At 37.9% G+C, this 21,722-nt stretch overlaps 1 protein-coding gene across 4 annotated transcripts in view; it reads left to right on the top strand.

Annotated features, from left to right (window-relative positions):
* The first annotated feature begins 6,218 nt into the window (after positions 1 to 6,218).
* MTF2 (metal response element binding transcription factor 2) overlaps positions 6,219 to 21,722 on the top strand; it is a 73,120-nt gene continuing 57,616 nt past the window's right edge. For 2 of the 4 annotated variants that reach the window (XM_038541340.1, XM_038541339.1), the window contains exon 1: positions 6,219 to 6,521. Coding sequence is in view for 3 of the 4 variants with exons in the window: in XM_038541339.1 (XP_038397267.1) it covers positions 6,517 to 6,521 (5 nt within the window). In the remaining variant the exon portion in view is untranslated. Of the gene's footprint in view, positions 6,522 to 7,049; positions 7,213 to 8,994; positions 9,127 to 21,722 lie in introns of those variants that run through there. The other 2 variants (XM_038541336.1, XM_038541338.1) reach the window with 2 other exon arrangements.

The following is a 21,722-nucleotide window of genomic DNA, read 5'->3' as shown; positions in this document are numbered from 1 at the left end:
CATCTCCCTTCTCCCAAATTTTGGTGATTTAATTTTCCAAAGCTTGTGTTATAAGCAGGTATATGGAAATGGGAATTGGAATCTAGCTCTTATGACTTTTGAGTGATTTGTTTGGACTGAACACACCCTTTTCAATCACTCACCTTAAATTTCTGACTGCCAAGACAGCAGAAATGTCACTTTTAATGGCAGCACATGCTAATTCTTCTGGGGTTGGGGTAGAGTGAAGATGATTTCACAAGCCTGAGGAAGGTGCATATACGTCTGGATCTAGCTCTGGGGAAGCTGTGCACACTGTAGGAGGCTGCTGAGAGTGCACTTAGAACCAAAAGGGAAAACTGCTTTATAATGCATGGTCTCTTCAATTCTCTGACAAAGCTTAACGTTCTGGAAGCTGGCGAAGGAAAAATATTTAAAGGGTCCACATCCATTTTCACAAAGCAAGTAATGAGTGGATTTAGAAATTACAGGCAATACATTGATAATGGGCACACTACATTTTAAGGTGTATTATATGAGGGGTCTAAATTTTCTACACATTTGAGCCTCGAACAAACATGGGTTTGAAATGCACAGATCCATTTAAACGCAGATTTCTTTTATAAATACAATAAAGTACTGTAAATGTATTTGACTTATGATTTTCTTCTTCTTATTCATTTATTTGAGAGAGAGAGAGAGAGGGAGGGAGAGAATGAGTGGTGGGGGAGAGGAGCAGAAAGAGGGAGAAAGAAACTCAGACTCCCCACTGAGCGCAGAGCCTGATTGCTGCACTATCTCAGGACCCTGAGCCCATGACCTGAGCCGAGACCAAGAGCTGGATGCTTAACCGACTGAACCACCCAAGTTTTCAAGAAGATTTTATTTATTTATTTGAGAGAGAGAGCAAGTGAGGGGGTGGGGGAAGGGAAAAAGAAAGAAGCAGACTCCCTGCTGTGCAGGGACACGAGAAGAGAAGCGGAATCAGGGCTAGTTTGCGGCATGATCTCAGGACCCTCTGATTATAATCTGAGCTGAAGGCAGATACTTAACCAACAAAGCCACCCAGATGCCCCTTATGAATTTCTTTTCATCTTTTTTTAAAAAAAGATTTTATCCATTTATTCATGAGAGACACTGAGAGGGAGAGACATGGACAGAGGGATAAGCAGGATCCTCGGAAGGAACCTCCTGTGGGACTTGATTCGGATCCGCGGACCCAGGATCACACCCTGAGCGGAAGGCAGACACTCAGCCGCTGAGCCACCCAGGCATGCTCCCCTTATGATTTTTTTTTTAAAGATTTTATTTATTTATTCATGATAGACATAGAGAGAGAGAGGCAGAGACACAGGCAGAGGGAGAAGCAGGCTCCATGCCAGGAGCCTGACGCGGGATTCGATCCCGGGACTCAAGGATCGCTCCCTAGGCCGAAGGCAGGCGCCAAACCGCTGAGCCACCCAGGGATCCCCCCTTATGATTTTTAAAAAAGATTTTTATTTATTTATTCATGAGAGACACAGAGGGAGAAAGAGAGACAGACAGACAGACACAGGCAGAGGGAGAAGCAGGCTCCATGCAGGGAGCCCGATGTGGCACTCGAACCCGGGACTCCAGGATCACGCCCTGAGCCAAAGGCAGACGCTCAACCGCTGAGCCACTCAGGCATCCCCCCTTATGATTTTCTTAACGTTTTATTTTCTCTAGCTTACTTTATTGTAACAATACAGTATATACTACACATAACATACAAAATATGTGTTACTCACTGCTTATGTTACTGGTAAGGGTTCTAGTTAGCAGTAAGCTGTTAGTAGTTAAGTTTTTTGGTACATGTACTCCCAAAGCTAGCACAGTAGTTAAGTTTTTTGGGAGTCAAAAATCATACATGCAGGATGAGGGTGGGGTCAGTGTTCCTAACTCATGTGTTGTTTAAGGGTCAACAGTACATACTTTTTACAACAAATAGCTGTGTTTTAAAAGAGGTGTTGTTATATATGGATGCTTAAACTTTGGACAAAACTAAAAGGGATTTTAACAAATCCTTTTGATTTGATAATTAGGAAACATTTATTTTTCTTTTGCTTTTTCAGTTTTACTTCCCTTTCCAGATTTATGAAAGCAAACTACAAAGACACAGAATGTCTTTCTTTGACATATCTGACTTGTCTGATGATTTGCATTTCTATTTACAGTGCACAATGTTAAGGGTCTTCTAGCCCTTTTCCATGAGAGAGTAATAACTAATAATTGAGAGCTTTTAGTCTTATAAATATAGTATTTTATTATATTCCTTGTGACTTCTCAATATTAAATATTGGGAATTACCTAGTGTTTTGAATATTCTGCTAAATTCTCATATTTTTTATCTTCAGTTTTTAAAAATATTTTATTTATTTATTCATGAGACACAGAGAGAGAGGCAGAGACATAGGCAGAGGGAGAAGCAGGCTCCCTGCAGGGATCCTGATGCGGGACTCAATCCTGGGATCGGGATCACGCCCTGAGCCAAAGGCAGGTGCTAAACCACTGAGCCACCCTGGGATCCCCTAATGCTATTATTGAGTTCTATTCCATATTAACATATCTAGGTTATATCAGTCAGGATAAGCAATACACATAAAAGATGCTGGGTGGCAGACAATTCCAAATTGCAGTGGTTCAATACAACAACATTTTATTTCCTCCAATTTAGTATGCACATGCAAAAAGATGAATACCCGTATCTCATAGTATACACAAAAATTAACTCAAATGAATCATGGACTATAAAGAAGCTAATCTATAAAACTAGAAAGAAACATACTAGAAAATGTTTGTGATCTTGGGTTAGGCAAAAAGTTCTAAGATATAAGATCTAAAGTTTTGGCATTTAGAAAAAAGATAAATTGGATTTAATCAAAATTAAAAAAAACTTTTGAGCTTCAAAAGACACCATTAAGAAAATGAAAAGAGAAGACACAGAGTGGGAGCAAATGTTTACAAATCATGTATCTGGTAAAGGATTTATATCCAGGATAAATAAAGATCTTATAACTTGATAATAAGAAGACTAACAGTCCAGTTAAAAATGGGCCAAAGATATAAGAATGGCTAGCAAATAAGCACATGGAAAGATGCTCAAAATCATTAGCCTTTAGGGAAATAAAAATTGAAACCACAATGAGAAATCACTTCACTCCCACTGGAGACAACAGTTCTTTGATTCTTTGTATAAATAGAAACATAACCAAAAAACAAGATGATATTCACCCAACATTTATGGAGTAAAAGAGGGAGAGAAAGAGAGAGAGAGAGAGAGAGAGAGAGAGAAAGAGAAAGAGAGAGACTCTGGGTTCTGTTAGCAAAAAATGAATCTATAAGACATCTCCTAAGAGGTAGGATAATCATACATTTGACTGGGGAATGGTTTGGCTAGGTTGAAGATAGTACAGTTAGGTCATGGTAGAAAGTTAGGTAACTTATCCTTCAATTTAAATAAGTTAGACAATATCAAGTATGGATGAGGATGTGGAGAAATTGGAACCCTCAAACATTGTCACATTTTGTAAAACAGTTTGGCAGCATCCTAAAAAGTTAAACATCAATGTGCCATACAACACAGCAATTCCACTTCTAGGAGTCAAGTATCTAAAAAGACTTGTACAAAAATTTTCATAGCAGCATTACTCATAATAGTCAAAAATTGGAAATATTTCAAATGTGCATCAACCGGTGAAATGATAAAGCAAAATATGGTACATTCATTCAATGAAGCAATCCAAAAGGAAGAAAACATTGTGGTGAGTGAAACAAGCCAGATCAAAATATTGTAGGAGTCCATTTATATAAAATGAGCAGAAGTGACAAATCTATAGAGACAGATACCTGGGGGTGGAAATGGAAACGGTGGTTGATTAGAAAAGGGCATAATGAATATTTTTGGGGTGGTAGAAATGTTTTAAAACTAGATTGTTGTGATGGTTGTACAACTCCAGTTTCTGCTTATTGTAGTCATTAAGGGACCTAAAGTGACAGATGTTCTCTTTCAACACATGGTTCCATCATCACCACAGCAGGAGGGAAAGGAATGTGCTTCTGCCTCTTAAAGCTTTTCCTAGGAAATGATACACATCACTTCTCCTCCCATTTTATTGGTAAAAGGGAGTTACAGGGCCAAGCCTAACTTCAAAGATGCAAGAGAGTACAATTTTACTATGCCTGGAAGCGAGGAGAACCAGAACAATCCTAATGACTACGGTATAAATAACAACAGTAAGGTTACAGTTTGACTGGAGTTACTTTGCTTTTGCTTCTGAGAAACTTAACATTAGGAGGAGGATCCTAGGCTCACTTCCTGCCACAGATATACCTACGTAATACCCATATCTATGTAAAGTCCTAATCTATCACATGTTGCTTGGTTAACAGAAATTTCTAAGCCCCCAGTTATGGTTGTTCTTTATATTTTACTGTGACTCTCAGTGCCTTTGATACCCTGAGTACCTGATTTCCCTAAATCAATGAACTTCTGAACCTTGTGTGTTTATGTAGAAAAATGACAAGCTTTCTTTCTCTCTCTCTTTTTTAATAGGCATCATTGCTTCTGTAATGTGTAAGGGATTAGAATACTTCTGTGTGGCTAAAGAGGCCAAAAGTTAGATCAGTAAATGGAAATCATAGGAAGGCAGATTATACATTTACAGATGGAGTTTTCTAATTACTAGCATTTATGAAATTGAAATGACTGTCTCTGAGCTACTGAACCACTCAAGATGTTGAAGTTGTGGCTTGATGACCCGTTGAGAGAAACACTGAGGAGAACTTAGACCAAATGTTCTCCAGAACTGATGTTATTAGGCTTTTTTTTTTTTTTTTCAAGATTTTGTTTATTCATGAGAGACACAAAGAGAGAGAGGCGGAGACACAGGCAGAGAGAGAAGCAGGCTCCATGCAGGAGGCCGGATGTGGGACCCGATCCTGGGTCTCTAGGACCTCGCCCAGGGCCTAAGGCGGTGCTAAACCACTGAGCCACCCAGGTGTCCCTATGACTAGGCTTTACTGCACAGCAAATATACCTCTTTGATAATATCTCTATCCATTTTTGGACTGCATCTGCTTTATTTAAGTCAAAGCTCTTCTCAACCAAAAGTGTTAAGGGGACTGAGGAGGAATTTATGAGCAACTATAATAGAATTGAGAAAGTGAAACTTGAAAGATAGCAGATAGAGGCTACCTTTAGTAAGACAGACTGAAATTTGATTAGGATTATTAGGAGAAGCAAAGGACTGGAAGGGTATGACTAAAATATTAAAAATATTGAATGGTGTGTATAGAATGAATATTTATTTTCCAGACCCTGAGATTATAGGCTGAGGGAATCCCATTTGAAATATGAGCAAAGAGAGTTTAGGACCAAGAAGTACTTTTTCAGAGAGAAAGAAAACCATGTATTAATTTAACCGTGTATTAGTTATCCCTGTTATGTAATGAGACAAACATATAAAATGATTTAAAAAACATTTTGTCAATGCTATAAGCAAAGGTATCCCAGGTAATTACTAAGAGGAGTTGGGCAGCATCTAAGCCTAAGTCGGAGACAAGCATGCACTTCCAGTTTGTCACTTGGGCTTCCGGTCGGCAGCAGAATATTGGCAGGCTAAGGGTCTGCCCTGGTATGAAAAAAGTTCTGTATTCCTAAAATAAATCACTTTGCACCCGATGATTCTCAGGTTTCATCACAATGAGGAATGACTGCAAAGCAGACACACAGAAAAACCTTTCATTGTTAAGGGGGGAAAATGTCCGAAAATCTTCTATGCAAGGAGCTCCTGATAAAGAATTTGGGACTGGACAATAATCGCCGAGCACAATTTAATTCTGACATCCAGGATCTGCTCGCTGAAGGCAATTCTAACAGCAGGCTGCAAGGTGAAGATAGAAGAAACGTGCTTTATCTAAGGTTACAGGAGGAAATCGGCAAGACAAGACGTAGTACAGAGCACTGCCGCATTTCTCAGGATAAAAAAATAAATGCACGGTGCAGACTGGACACGACGCTTTCCTTTATAAGAGAGAGAAACAGCAGTAAGACAGCCGACCGCCAGAAGCGCAGCGACCACTATTGTGTTAGCGCCGGCGGCGGAAGGACCTGCCTGCACCGCTGCGTTAAAGAGTCCCTCTTTGTTCAGCTCCGGCCAGGGCCGCAGCGCGCCGTGTCCTTCCGCGCTCGCTGCGCAGTCCCCGCCCCCTCGCAGCCCTGGAGAGCTGCCATTCGGCACCGGAGTCGCTCCGCGCTCCCAGAATGCACCGGCAGTCCGCGGGAAACCAAAATGGCGAAGGGCTGTAGCGAAGTGGGCTGTGTTTGAGGCCGGTGTAAGAAGGCTCGCTCTACTCTCAACCCTCGTCCCCAGGACCTCGGTTTGTGCGTGTGCATGTGCGGGGTGCCCGGTGGGGCGGGTGCCCAGTAAGTGCTTGGACTCGCAGGGGAAGCGCCCAAGGGGACGTGATTGGTTGTTTTTTCCTGTATGAAGCGGTTGGCACCACTGAAGTGACCGAATGAGGTGAGAGACCTTGGCCTGGGAACCAGGCTCTTCCGGAGGAGGTGGGGGCGGGCGGGGGGGAAAGAGGGAAGAAAGGAAGCAAGTATAAAAGGGAAAGATGGAGGATCGAAGTGGGGGTGGGATCTTCAGTGTGTGTATGCGGGTCCCTTGCATTTATGTGTATGTTGAAAAGAATGGACAGAATGGAGTAGTCAGGTGTCGGAGAAAATAGGGAGCGAGCGAGGCATCAGGGAAGTCGGTTAGAGGACCAAGATAAAACGTTGAGACGGGGAAGCTGTGTTTGGAGGGGCAGGAAGGAACCTGGGGGCGGGAGACGGTTGGAGGGGCAGGATGAACCTGGTGATGAGGGGGTGGGGAGCCGAGAGGAGGAGCCGTTAGGAAATGCGGACTGAGGGAGACGTGGGGAGCTGAGTGGAGGGGCTGCCTGGGACCTTAGGGGGCGCGAAGGGAAGTAGCAGTTTGGAAGCAGGGGGTGGTGGAATTGTATGGAATTGGAGTAAGGGGCTGCAGTAGAAGGGCAGGATGGAGTACCAGGATAAGTGAAACGCTAAGTGGAGCCTGGAAGCAAACCCCGAAAGCTGTAAAGGGGACAAGTGGGAGGGAAAGTGTGAGAAGGGGGAGAGACACAATGAAATCTAACTCCTATTCCCTGCTCGGATGTAGATATGTATTATTCATTTTCACAACTGAGGTAATTACGGTTCAAGGGATTTTTAACTGATTTGCCAAGATTTCTTAACATATTTTGGTAGTGCCAGAACTCTTAACTCTGTGTGTGTGTGTGTGTGTGTGTGTGTGTTTTACAATCTGGTGTCTTTGGTTGCTAGAATTTTTTCTTTGGAAGCAACTAGAGGGAACAGATGGATTTATCGGGGTGATTTGACGAACAGAGAGGGTTCGTGAACAATGGGAAAAGGGATATGGAATGTTATTCTATGCTTGAAAACATTTCACTTTAAGCGTAGTTAGAACCATTTACAAATTCAAATATGCAGACTTACGTAGGCCTGTGGATAACGTAAGAAAGCACCACATGAGGTCAGTACAGAACTAGAAATATGTAAATAGTGCCTGAATTAATTGCACTCCAGATGCTCCGGTAGTAGTAACTTTCTCCCTCAGTATTGATTCCATGTGACCCCTCTGTATACCTTGCCTGCGCGCTGGTTTCATTTCCATGTTTTCATTCTCTCTTGAGAATTCCTTTTTTGTTTTCTTTTGGGCAGTAGATTGCAAAGACTGCATTTGAGAGTATTTTACGAGGGTAAAGTAAAATACACTTGCATTAAGTGACCTTTTTCAAAGGTTTGTCAAGCTTTACGGGGAGCCATTTTGACTAACAGCTTTAGGTGCCCTGTAGTTTTGGCAAGGAAAGAGTTGATTTTAAATTTCTTAACATAGAGCATTCTATCATTGATATTTATAATGTTATTCACACTCTGGCCATTTGCAGTAAAGCTTGAGAGGGAATACAAGGTGAAATTCTGTTCTTGTTTTTTTAGGTTTCTAAATATAAAAATATATTCGAATGCACATTTTAAGTTTGCTCACCTTCAGTTTTTTTTTTAAAGTGCTAAAAATATTCTGAAATATTTGAATTAAGAATGCACCTGTTTCCTGATGCTGCATATTCATGTTAATGGCATTAACAGAAATCTATACTTAATCAGGATGAAATGCACACAGTTTTAGAACTAGAAGTGTAGAAGTCATCTGGTTAAACTTTTTTTCTAGTGAAACAAAATATATTTAATGATCTTTTTAATTATGCCTTAAAGTTCAGTTTGGAAAGGGATTTTATTCTGTGTATTTTGGTATGGGTCATAAATTCTTTGATGTCATTGATTTATAAATATACCTTTCATTAGATCCTTAACTGAAAGTGTAATTTGCTTTATTCTTATTTCAGCATAATCTTTATATCTGACTTTAGGAAACTGGTGGTATAGTAATAATTTTTAACAGATGGAGAAATTTGCCTCTGAAGAGTTGTCATGGTCAACATCTGTAGCTAGGTGGTTCTCAAAGTAAAATTTAACTGCTGTTTTAGTTAGTCTAAACTTCCATGAATGATATTCTTTGGTTGATATTTTTATGTTTTGTTTCCCTTGTTTTTCAGGATTTGTTTATTACAGTAAAATACTGTGTAACAACCCTAAATTGGAGTGTATAGGTTTGTGGAGATTTTTTATTTACCTGTATAGTGCTGTTCAATAGTACTTTTTCCACTGATGGCAGTGACCTGTTTATGCTCTATCCACTTATGTTAGCCCATAGTCACATATGGATGTTGAACACTAGACATGTAACTGGTATGACTGAGAACTGAGTTTATAATTTAATTTAATTCATTATAAAACTAAGCTTTAAATGGCCATATGTAGCTAGTGGCTGCTGTATTAGACAGCATAGTATTAGAGGGTATTGCATCCATATATTAGGAATTGTTGCATCTCATAACCATGGAAACCATCAGAACCCAAGGGAAGGGAACAACTATCTTGGAACTAAGGATTGAAATTCTCTGTACATTTTTAAGATGAAGTAGTCTTCATTTTTGCCTCACATCAAGTCTTCTGTTGTATCCCTGCCAAAAAATGAAAAGGTAGCAACTTCTCTAACCTTTTTCTATTTTTTTTTTTTTTTTAACATTTTGTTTACTTGAGAGGCGCCCACACACCTGTGAGCATGGGAGGGGATGTGACAGAGGGAGATGGAGAAGCAGACTCCCCACTGAGCGTGGAGCCCAACTCTGGGGTTCCTACCTGATCATGACCTGAGCAGAAGTCAGAAGCTTAACCGAGCCACCCAGGCACCCCTTCTCTGATCTTTTAGTTATCTGATTCTGTTTCCTTTGTCAAACAACAACAAAAATGGATGTTGACAAAGTTAGTTTACTTTGTTATTTTTAAAAAAAATGTTTATTTTTATATTAAAAATTTTTTTAATAAGGAAAATTTAGAAACATAAAGTGAACAGAATAGTATAATAAACTTTTTTGTATTCCTATAGGTTTCATCTATATCTCTGCATTCCGCACTCCATTGTTTTTATGATTTTAAAAGGCTTTTTTAGGTAAAATTTACATATATTAACTATATACTTTTAAAATAATAGCTTTATTGAGATAATGCATATATCATATGTAAATAATTTACACGTATATACCCTTTTAAGGTATAATTTACTGACTTTTTTATTGTATTCACAGAGTTGTGCAACCATCACCATGATCTAATTTCAGAATATTTTTATCAGTGCAAAATGAATATCTGTAACCATTAGCAGTCACTTTCCATTATTCACCTTTTATATACAGCTTTTTAATATCTATCAATCTTGTGTAAACATAAGGAAAATATAATTGAAATACATTGTGTTAAGGTATTCCTACAATTTCCTATTAAGTCTTTGGAGTCACTAAAAAAAATAACAGCCTTATTGAAATATATCATATGCCATTAAAATTAAGCCTTTAAGTTCTAGAATTTAGTGGTTTCCCTCCACCCCATGGAACATGTAATCATCACCAACTGTCTAATTTTAGAAATTTTTTTACCCCCAAAAGAAATCCCATACCCGTTACCATTCACTTCCCATTTCCTCTTCCCCCTCCATCCCCTGGCAACCACTGATCTATTTTCTGTTTTTATTTTGCCTATCCTAGACATTTCACATAAATGGAACCATATAATATATGGCCTTTTGTGTCTGGCTTCTTCACTTAGCATAATGTTTTCAGGTACATCCATGTTGTAGCATGTATCATTCCTTTTTACAGCCAAAATGTGTTTCACTGTGTGGATATTTATATGATTTTGTTAATCCGTTCATCAGTTGATAGGCATTTGGATTGTTTCCACCTTTTGCTGTTACAGTTTTTATTTGCAGTGAATGTTCATTTACAGGGTTTGTGTGGACATGTATTTCCATTTCTCTTGGTTACATATCTAGGAGTGGAATTGCCAGGTCAGATGACACCTGTGTGTTTAAGGTTTTGAGAAACTGCTGAACTGTTTTGCAAAGAGCCTGCACCCTTTTAGTCTCACCAGCAGCTGTGAGGGTTCTAGTTTCTTTACATCTTTACCAATACTTGTCTGTCTTTTTGGTTATAAGCACTCTAGTGGGTGTGCAGTGGTATCTCATTGTGGCTTCGATTTGTATTACCCTGATGAATAATGATATTGAGCATCTTTTCAAGCAGGTCCTTTGCCCATTAAAAAATTGTATTATTGTGTTTTCACTGTTGAGTTGTAAGCAGTCTTTATGTGGTGTGGATAGAAGTCCTTTATCAGCTTTGTGGTTTGCAATTATTTTCTCCTATTCTTTGGGTTGTTCTTTCGCTTGATGTTCTTTGAAACACAAAGTCTTTAATTTTGATGAAATCTAATCCTTTATCTTGTTTTACTTGTGCTTTTGATTTCATATCTAAGGAAATGTTGCCTAATGCCAGTACAGTTTTGACAAATGGATATACCTGTGAAACTTCAACTCTTATCATGGTATAGACTATTTTTCTCTTCCCAGAAAGCTAAAATTTAGTCTTTTTAGCCATTCTCTGCCGCAGCAATTGTTCTGATTTTTTCCACTTTAGATCAATTTTGTCTAGAATTTCATGTAAATGGAATCATTAAGTATGCATGTTAAAATTAAAAAAATTTTTTTTGTTTCATAAAGCTAGAACTGCAGCCTTACCTTGAAAATTCCATCCTGCAAGGAATATTGTAGAAGTGGCTTAAGAATCTTATATTGTGTTGTGACAGTCCTGACCACCACTACTTTGTGATATAAAGTTTTTGTTTTTGTTTTGTGGCTTGTGAAGACATTTCTGATATTTGAATGGATAAAGTTGAGTAAGGAATTAGTGAGTTTATACTTCCAAATATTGCCTAAGATTAGGGGAACAGGGCAACGTGAGGGATCCTTTTGATGTTGGAAATATTGGTAGCTTGCCTGTATTGATGCTAATATTTTGGTTCTTAAGTCTATCATTCTTAAAGATGCTACCTTTTGGGAGAGCTGGGTAAATGTTACATGGAATGTATTATTTTTCACAACTGCATGTAAATATACAATTATCTCAAATGAAAAAATTCAGTTAAATAAAAATTAGGGAAAAAAGTGGCCTAAAGCAGGCATAGCAAGAGTGGGTTGAATTTGTTTGATTTCTGTCAGGTGATAAAAACAAACTAAATATGAGCTTTTGTTTTTCTCTACCCCTGCTAGTGAAGTTTATATTGCAGTAAAAACTCTAAACTTTTTGGTTGTGGTGGGGGGTGGGAAAATGGGAAGGCAGTTGTCTAGTAGAGAGTACTGCATATATACTCAGAAGATTAGGATATGCTTTTAACTTGGAGCTCTGCAGTTGCTTTAGGTTTTGTGTTTTGTTTTGTTTTTAATCTACTAAATAGTAATGTTACCTGCCTTATTATTCACAGGATTGCTCCAGGGTCAAGAAGGAAATAAAGGAGACAGCACTTTATAAACTCTAGGTGTAATGTATATTATATATTTACAAAATCATTTTCCAGAAGAATTGCTATATAGAACAATGAATCGCCCAAGTATGATGAAGCCTATGAACAAAAAACACCCTGGGATGTTTTATAAATTGCTGAGCAGCCCAGGCACGTGGGTGGCACACTTGGTTAAGGATCTGACTCTTGGTTTCCACTCAAGGCATGATCTTTAGGGTTCTGGGATCAAGCCCTGTGTCAGTCTTCATGCTCAGTGGGGGTTTGCTTGAGATTTTCTCTCCCTCTGTCCTTCCATTCACCCAAATAAAGAAATCTTTAAAAAATTTGCTGACCAGTCCGTATAGTTCTAATTGACATTACATAAACACCAGAATCACCTGTAGAGCTTAAAAGCCCCCTCAAAAAACAAACCCTAACAAACAAAATCAGTTTCTTGGAACTCATATCCCAGAGATACCAAATTCCAGGTTTGGTGGGTGTATATTTTTCTATTTTAAAAATTTTCCCACTTGATTTTGTTTTGTAGCCAGGGTTGAGAAGTGGTAGATTCTGTTCTAGGGTCAAGATTAGAAATTTACCAGTTCTTACGAAAACATCACTAGGAGTTGTGCAAAGGAAATACTTGAAAAAGGAAAAATATTTTAGCACTGTTTTCATCACACTTATATTTAAGATATTTTAAATTGGTGGTTAATAAAGTAGTAGAACTTTGTAGTCTGGGAAACTTGTGGACTAGTAAAGGCTATATAAAATTGCATTTAGGTGTTGTGAGAGAAAATTCTCCATTCAACGAAGTGTTCAAGCAGAGGCTGCATGATCATCTTATTTAGGGATATTATAAAGATGGATTTTTTTTCACTTCCTTGGAAGTAAATGACTTTCCAGGTACTTTCTAAAACTGAAATAAGATTTAGGGCAGCCCGAGTGGCTCAGCAGTTTAGGGCCACCTTTGGTCCAGGGCGTGATCCTGGAGACCTGTGATCGAGTCCCATGTCGGGTTCCTTGCATGGAGCCTGTTTCTCCCTCTGCTTGGGTCTCTGACTCAATCTCTCTGTGTCTCTATGAATGAATAAATAAAATCTTAAAAAAAAAGGTTTAGATTATAATGAAAACGATGGGCACTGTTTTTCCCTTAGATTAGTGACGAGAATAGTCATTGAGGATTGAATCCTTCTCAAAGTCAAGTTTGTCCTGAGTTTCCTTTTTTCTGTTTTTTTTCCTAGGTTTCAGTCTTTTCCACTTTTGACAGTTGTCTAAATCATCTATTTTTGGTTCTAAAAAACAAGCAGAAGAATATGATGTTATCTTAAGTTTTTAAGAGTTTTATTGCTGCTTATTGGAGAGGAATAAACAAAAGTGGTTATTTGCATACATTAAAAAATATTTAGAACATTATCACAGTATATCCTAGTTCAGTGATTCTCAAACTTTTTGGTCTCAGGACCCTTTTACACTCTTTAATTATTGAAGACCTCAAGAACTTTTATGTGGGTTATCTCTAATATTTACTGTGTTAAAAATGAAAACTGAGAAAATGTAAAAATGAGTACATATGTTCACATACCATTAGTTTTCAGAGTGAAATCATAACATATTACTTAGCCTCTGGAAAATCCCACTGTAAACTTGTGGGAGAATGAGAAGGGAGAAAGGCAGATAAAATAATGTTTTAATATTATTTTATTAATTTATTTTTAAGTAGGCTCCATGTCCAGCATGGAGCCTAACATGGGGCTTGAACTCATGACCCTGAGATCAAGACCTGAGTTAAGATCCAGTTAGATGCTTAACTGCCTGAGACATCCAGGTGCCCCTTAATATTATTATTATTTAAAAAAAAATTTTTTTTTATTTATTTATGATAGTCACAGAGAGAGAGAGAGAGAGGCAGAGACATAGGCAGAGGGAGAAGGAGGCTCCATGCACCGGGAGCCCGACGTGGAATTCGATCCCAGGTCTCCAGGATCGTGCCCTGGGCCAAACGCAGGCGCTAAACCGCTGCGCCACCTAGGGATCCCTTTTTTAAAAAAAATGTTTTATTTACCCCTTAATATTATTTTAAAACTAGCTATGACCTTGTAGACCCCCAGGGAACATACCTGAAGACCTGCTACTTTAGTCCTCTGTTTCTTTAGGCAGTTAGGGTTTCATATGTTACATGGTGTTTAATTTAGCATTCCTAGCCTCTCCTTAAGCAGATTTTTTTTGTCTCTTCATAGAAAAAATTTGAGATGCAGCCACCCAGGCACCCCAAGTTTGATTTTCCTGTAGGTAACTTGATTTTTGTCTTTGGAAATTTGTGATCTCCTATTGTCAGTTATGCAATTTTCTGTGAATTTAGTATTTTTAAAAATCAGTACTTTGAAAGTCCAGTTGTTTTGAAGATTCCCATTTCCCTTTGTTCCTGGGAAATTTTCTTTTATTATTTAAAAAGTAACTTTCCTTACACCTGTTGGAATGGCTATTATAGACAAGAAATAGTAAGTGTTGGCAAGGATGTAGGGAAAAGGGAATGTTTGTATACTGCTGGTGAAAATGTAAATTGGTCATTTACTATGAAAAACAGTATGGAGGTTCCCTAAAATATTAAAAATAGGGGGGCACCTGGGTGGCTCAGTGGTTGAGCATCTGCCTTTGGCTCAGGTCTTGATCCTGCGGTCCTGCGATTGAGTTCCCCATTGGGCTTCCCGCAGGGAGCCTGCTTCTCCCCAACTTATGTCTTTGCCTCTCTTTGTGTCTTTCATGAATAAATAAAATCTTTAAAAAAAATGAAAATAGGACTACCAAAGATTCAGCAATTCTATTTCTGGCTATTTAAAGAAAATGAAGACACTAACTCAAAAAACTATATGCATCCCCTTGTTCTTTGCAGCATTTTTTATAATAACCAACATATGGAAACAACTAGGCGTTCACTAATGAATAAGTGGATAGAGAAAATGTGGGATAAGCATGCAATGCAATATTATTTAGCCATATAAAAGAAAATCTTGCCATTTGCAGTAACATAGATGGATGTTTAAGACATTTTTTTTTTTAAGATTTTATTTATTTATTCATGAGAGACACAGGGAGAGAGAGAGAGAGGCAGAGACATAGGCAGAGGGAGAAGCAGGTTCCATGCAGGGAGCCCCATGTGGGACTTGATCCCGGGACTCTAGGATCACGCCCTGGGCTGAAGGCAGGCGCTAAACCCGTGAGCCACCCAGGTGTCCCAGATGTTGAAGACATTATGCTACTGAGGTAAGTCAGGAAGACAAATACTGTATGATCTCACATGTGGAATCTAAAACAGCAACAACAAAAAACTGAGTTCATGGATACAGAGAACAGATTGGTGTTTGGGCAGGGAGGAGAGGGCAGTGGTGGTAAATGGGTGAAGGGATCAAAAGGTACTATGGAAGTTATGAAGTAAATAGGTTACAAAGATGTAAAGTACATCATGGTGACTCTAGTTAATTATATCAAATTGCATATTTGAAAGTTAAGAGTTGCTTAAAAGTTCCCATCACAGTTTTGTAACCATGGTGATGCATATTAACAAGACATTGTAGTGATTATTTTGCAATATATACAAATATTGCAAAAGAAACAAAAACAAATATTGAATCATTCTGTACACCTGAAGTTAATATAATATATATCAGTGAAAAAATATTAGGCAGCAAAAATAAATAAAAAAGACGTTAAAGAAATATAATTGCTAGGTACAGAAAGATGTTCCTGATATATTGTTGAAGTAAAAGGGCATGTTTCAGAGCAGTATGCAAAATCAAATTTTTGAGTGATAATATACATAGGATCAAAACAATTATTTTGCCTTCTGCATTATCTTTTGTTGAAGGCTTCTTTTATATTTTCTCTCTCCTTGATTCCTGCTCCTAGTACTCTGGGGACATTTTCTTTCCGTTTTCTAAAGATTTATTTGAGAGAGAGAAAGAGAGAATAGAGGGAGGAGCAAAGGGAGAGGGAGAAGCAGCCTTCCTGCTGAGCAAGGAGCCAGGACTCTGGGCTGGATCCCAGGACCTTGAGATTATGACTTTGGTTGAAGGCAGACACTTAACCAACCGACTGAGCCACCCAGACACCCTGCCTGGGAACATTTTCATTGATTAGTCTTTTAGTTCAATTAAATATTTTTTCATTTTTTTTTTTAATTTTCAGGAGTTCATTGTTGGGCTCTGTACCTTTTTCATGTATTTTTAATTTATGGATTCAACAGATCCTTAACTCACTTTCTCTTTCCTGCCTTCCTGCCTTTCTTTCTTTCTTCCTTCCCTTTCCTTTCTTGAGAGCTCACGCAGAGGTGGGAGGGGCAGAAGGAGAGAGAATCTTAAGCAGCCTTCATGCCCAGTGTGAGCCTAACATGGGGCTTAATCTCACAACCCTGAGATCATAATCTGAGCCCAAATCAAGAATCAGATGCTTAATTGACTGAGCCACCCATATGCCTCTCCTTGATCCTTGACTTTTCCTATGTATATCAATTAGACTTTATTTTTTAAGCTCTCTCCTGTTCTCTGGATTGTTTTCTTTGGAGTCACTTTTCTTAGAATTTGTCTTTTGTATTTTAGGTTTTCAATTTTTATTATATCAGGAAACTATGTTTGGATACATGGCATGGCAGGCTTTAATTTATGATGAAATGTGGGGAGACGAAAGCTATTTCCCATGGTGCTAGAATTTATGGCTTTACTTTGGGACAACAGTGCTTATTCATCCTTCCTTATTAGTTCTTTTCATATACTTTTCTTGTAGGTTAAAGCCTCATTTTTCTTCTTTTCTTTTCTCCCAGGACAAGCTGCTGGTCATACCAATGATGGTTTAGATGTATAGGAGGCAGCCAGTTCTTGAGATGCTCCTCAAGAATGATGGTATATTAGGAACATGGGGAGATAAATAAGGCACTAGGGTGGCTTAGTTGATTGAGGGTTCTACTCTTGATTTTGGCTCAGGTCATGATATCTGGGTTCTGGGGTCTGGCTCTGCCCTTAGCAGGGAGTCTGCCTCTCTCCCTCTGCCCCTCCTCCTGCGACTTTTTCTTTTTTTTTAATTTTTTAATTTTTTTGATTTTTTTCTTTTTCTCTTAATAAATAAATAATCTTTAAAAATTTTAAATTCTTATTGAAGAAGAAATGAAGGGAAGGAGAATTAATGCTTTAGTGAGTTGCTTTTATTAATGGAGATTTTTAGAAGCTTTGGGCCAAGATAGAAAAAAAAAGATTGAAACATACTTGTTTATAGGTTCCAAACATGACAGATAAAGCCCTTATGGTCTGTTTCTTGACAACCCCATGTACTTAACATGTAAAATTTTTATTTTATACCAATTGTAATACAGCTTTTTAATATCAATCTTGTGTAAACATAAGGAAAATATAATTGAAATACATTGTGTTAAGGTATTCCTACAATATCCTATTAAGTCTTTGGAGTCACTAAAGAAAATAACAACCTTATTGAAATATATCATATGCCATTAAAATTAAGCCTTTAAGTTCTAGAATTTAGTGGTTTCCCTCCACCCCATGGAACATGTAATCATCACCAACTGTCTAATTTTAGAAATTTTTTTACCCCCAAAAGAAATCCCATACCCGTTACCATTCACTTCCCATTTCCTCCACCCCCCTCCACCCCCTGGCAACCACTGATCTATTTTCTGTTTTTATTTTGCCTATCCTAGACATTTCACATAAATGGAACCATATAATATATGGCCTTTTGTGTCTGGCTTCTTCACTTAGCATAATGTTTTCAGGTACATCCATGTTGTAGCATGTATCATTCCTTTTTACAGCCAAAATGTGTTTCACTGTGTGGATATTTATATGATTTTGTTAATCCGTTCATCAGTTGATAGGCATTTGGATTGTTTCCACCTTTTGCTGTTACAGTTTTTATTTGCAGTGAATGTTCATTTACAGGGTTTGTGTGGACATGTATTTCCATTTCTCTTGGTTACATATCTAGGAGTGGAATTGCCAGGTCAGATGACACCTGTGTGTTTAAGGTTTTGAGAAACTGCTGAACTGTTTTGCAAAGAGCCTGCACCCTTTTAGTCTCACCAGCAGCTGTGAGGGTTCTAGTTTCTTTACATCTTTACCAATACTTGTCTGTCTTTTTGGTTATAAGCACTCTAGTGGGTGTGCAGTGGTATCTCGTTGGGTTTTGATTCGTATTATCCTGATGAGTAATGATGTTGAGCATCTTTTCCATGTAGTTATTACCTTTTTGTATACCTTCTTTGGAGAACTGTCTATTCGGGTCCTTTGCCTATGTAAAAAATTAAATTATTTATGTGGTGTGGTTAGAAGTTCTTTATCAGCTTTGTGGGTTGCAATTATTTTCTCCTATTCTTTGGGTTGTTCTTTAACTTGATGATGTTCTTTGAAACACAAAGTCTTTAATTTTGTTGAAGTCTAATTATCCTTTTTCTTGTTTTGCATGTGCTTTTGATGTCCTATCAAAGAATGTTGCCTAACACAGAGTGACACAAATTCTGTTTTTTTTTTCCTAAGAATTGTGTAATTTTACCTCTTAGGGTTAGTCTATAATCCATTTTGAGTTAATTTTTGCATGTGATGAGCTAGGTGTCCAGCTTCATTTTTTTAAAGATGTGAATACCAATTTCCTTGAACCATTTGTTAAAAAACTTCTTCCCTGTTGATTTGTTTTGACATTCTTTTCAAAGATCCGTTGAACGTGAATGTAAGGATTTGTTTCCAGATTCTCAATATTCTTTTTTCTTCCTTTCCTTTCCTGTCCTGTCCTTTCCCCTTTCCTTTTTCCTTTCCTTTCCTTTTTAAAGATTTTATTTATTTATTCATGAGACAGAGACACAGAGAGAGGCAGAGACATAGCAGAGGGAGAAGCAGGCTCCTTGTGAGGAGCCTGATGTGGGACTTGATTCCAGGACCCTGGGGTCATGACCTGAGCCAAAGGCAGACGCTCAACCACTGAGTCACCCAAGTGCCCTCAATTTTATTTCACTTTTGTGTCCTTATGCCTGTATCATAATGTCTCTCTTCTTATTACTTTGTGTTAACTTTTGAAATGGGGACTTGTGAGTCTTTTGGTTTCCTTCTTTTTCAATGTTCAATGGATATTCTGGATTTCTTGTTCTTATTTTTTTTTTTTTTTAAGATTTTATTTATTTATTCATGAGAGACACAGAGAGGCAGAGACATAGGCAGAGGGAGAAGCAGGCTCCCCGCCGGGAGCCCCATGCAGGACTTGATCCCAGGACCCAGGGATCATGCCCTGTGCCAAAGGCAGATGCCCACTGAGCTACCTAGGTATCCCAATTTCTTGTTCTTCTATATGAATTTTAGGAGCAGTCTGTCAGTTTTTGCAAAAAAGATGCAGCTGGAATTTTGATACTGTAATGAATCTGTAGCTCCATTTAGGAAATATTGTGCTCTTAACAATGTTAACATCCTAACAACAACAACAAAAAACAAATGTTAACATCCAGAAACATGGGATGTCTTCTTTCTGGTTATGTTTTACTTAATTACTTTCTCTTTGTTATGCAGTTTTCATTGCACAAGCCTTATATTTCGTTGTTGTTAGATTTATTCCTAAGTATTTTGTTTTTATTTGGTGCTATTGCAAATGGAATTTTTTCCTTAATTTCATTTTCAGATTATTCACTGGTAGCACATAGAAATGCTTTGATTGTTATATATTAACCTTGTATTCTGCAACTTTGCTGATCTGGTTTATTCTCGTAGGGTTTTGTATGTGTGTGTGGATTCTGAATCACTTTTCAGTTCTGTAGTATAGTTTACTCAGTGTCAATTTTGTGTATTAGTATTGAGTATTAGTGACAGTATTGCTTAAGCTAATCTATATGAGTATTAAAGTAATTATAAAAATTGGTGCTGGGCTCTATTGCAGATTTATAGTTAAGGATAGTATGTCTGTTCTTGATTCTCACTTTGAGAAACCAGCTGAACATGTCTCATTTACTATGTACTCCACCTTCTCTCACAACCATTTGGTTTCTTTAGGGATAAAAGATGCCTCAGCATTTTCTTTAATATTTCCTCCCCATTGGCTATGAACACCAATTCTCTATGTTTTGAATCTGGTGCTGTTAGTGTATTTATATGCATTGGTAATGAGTACTTTGTTCATGCTGTCTGGCTATTTGCTGATTATATCACCACTTACAACACAGATCTACATTTCATAGAGTTAAAATGTGAAAAATTGTCCTTTGGTTAATGACTTGTCTAGGCAGTAGGACCAACCAGTTGGAGCTGTTTAGGCAAGAGAGTAATTAAAACAGGTTTTCCATACTGCAAATTGAAAGTGCATTAATTAAAGGATGGACCTGTAGCAGGAAGATCAGAGAAGTATATGGTAATAGTGCAGGTGAGAACTGGTAATGACCTGAAATAAGGTAGTGGTTTTAGGAGATGTTTGAGAGATGAACTTTAAGGAATAATTAGGACTTGGTGCATATTTGGAGGGTTAGGAAAGAGGGAAGAATCAAATAACACTTCTAGATTAAGAACTGGTGAGACAGTAATGGCATTAACTGGAGAAAGGGGAAGAATTTGAAGAAAATCTCATTTCTGTTAAATTAAAGGTGCTAGGAGAATCCAGGTTGAGATGTCTAGGGCAATTGGCAGTAATGGTCTAAAGCTTGTGAGACAGGATGAGACTGGAGATTTAGAAATTGGCAACAGATAAAAATTAAATGAAGCAATAGGAGAACATGCAGAACATGTAGGACAAAAGAAGGGAGCCCTAGACCACTGCAGCATTTTAAAGGGTTGGCAGGGGAGGAAAAATCAGTACAGAAACATCAGAAAGGTATGAGAAGAATCACTACAGGTGATAGATATCTCAGAAACAAAGGAAGTGAATTTCAAGAAAAAGGTCATGACCATCAGTTATTACACACAGATTGGGTATGGTGAGAACTGAAACAAGGACATTGTCTAGTATTTGGTTATTTGGAGGTCTTTGATGCAATTGTTAACAGTAATCAGGACAGTCAATTTGTAATGGATTAAGTGGATTGTACTTTTTAAAGTTTATTGGTGAAAGTGAGAAAAATGAAATCATTTGTAAGGACTATTGTTTTTCTTTTTTATTTCATTTTGGTTATGGCAGATTTGCATCAAGGAAAATTAAGATTTAAAATAAAGGAAAGAAGTTAATTTATCAATTAACTTTATCAAGTGAGATTATTCTCTAACTGGAGAAAGAAAAGCCATGTCCACTTTACAGAAGTGAATTAGGTACATGCTTTTGTGGATATATTTCGGGGAAGGAAGGGTAAGGAGAAAGTTGAGGAATTTCATGTTTGTGGCTTCTGTTTTCTCTGAAATAAGACCCTACCTTGCTAGTGAAGAAATTGAATGCTCCAACAGACCTTTCATCAAGTTCCTCTTTCTAAAGATTTGTACATAACAAAAATTATTTTTTTAAAAGAACTTTTTGTTGTGTAGTAATAACTTTGCATATACATCTAGCTAACGCTCCTAAGGTTTTTGAAAAATATGTATCTGCTTTCTCTTGATTTCAAGTTCCCAGAGGCCAAGAGACTAGATTTTTTTTTTTTTTTTTAAGATCTTATTTATTCATGAGAGACACAGAGAGAGAGAGAGAGAGAGAGAGAGAGAGGGAGAAACAGGCCCCACATGGGGAGCCCAATGTGGGACTCCATCCCGGGACTCCAGGATCATGCCCTGGGCCGAAGGCAGAT

This window comes from Canis lupus, chromosome 6 (assembly GCF_011100685.1).
Source record: "Canis lupus familiaris isolate Mischka breed German Shepherd chromosome 6, alternate assembly UU_Cfam_GSD_1.0, whole genome shotgun sequence".
Classification (NCBI taxonomy): Eukaryota; Metazoa; Chordata; class Mammalia; order Carnivora; family Canidae; genus Canis; species Canis lupus.
Note: the sequence above shows the minus strand (reverse complement) of the source record. Positions and strands in the feature narration are given on the sequence as shown.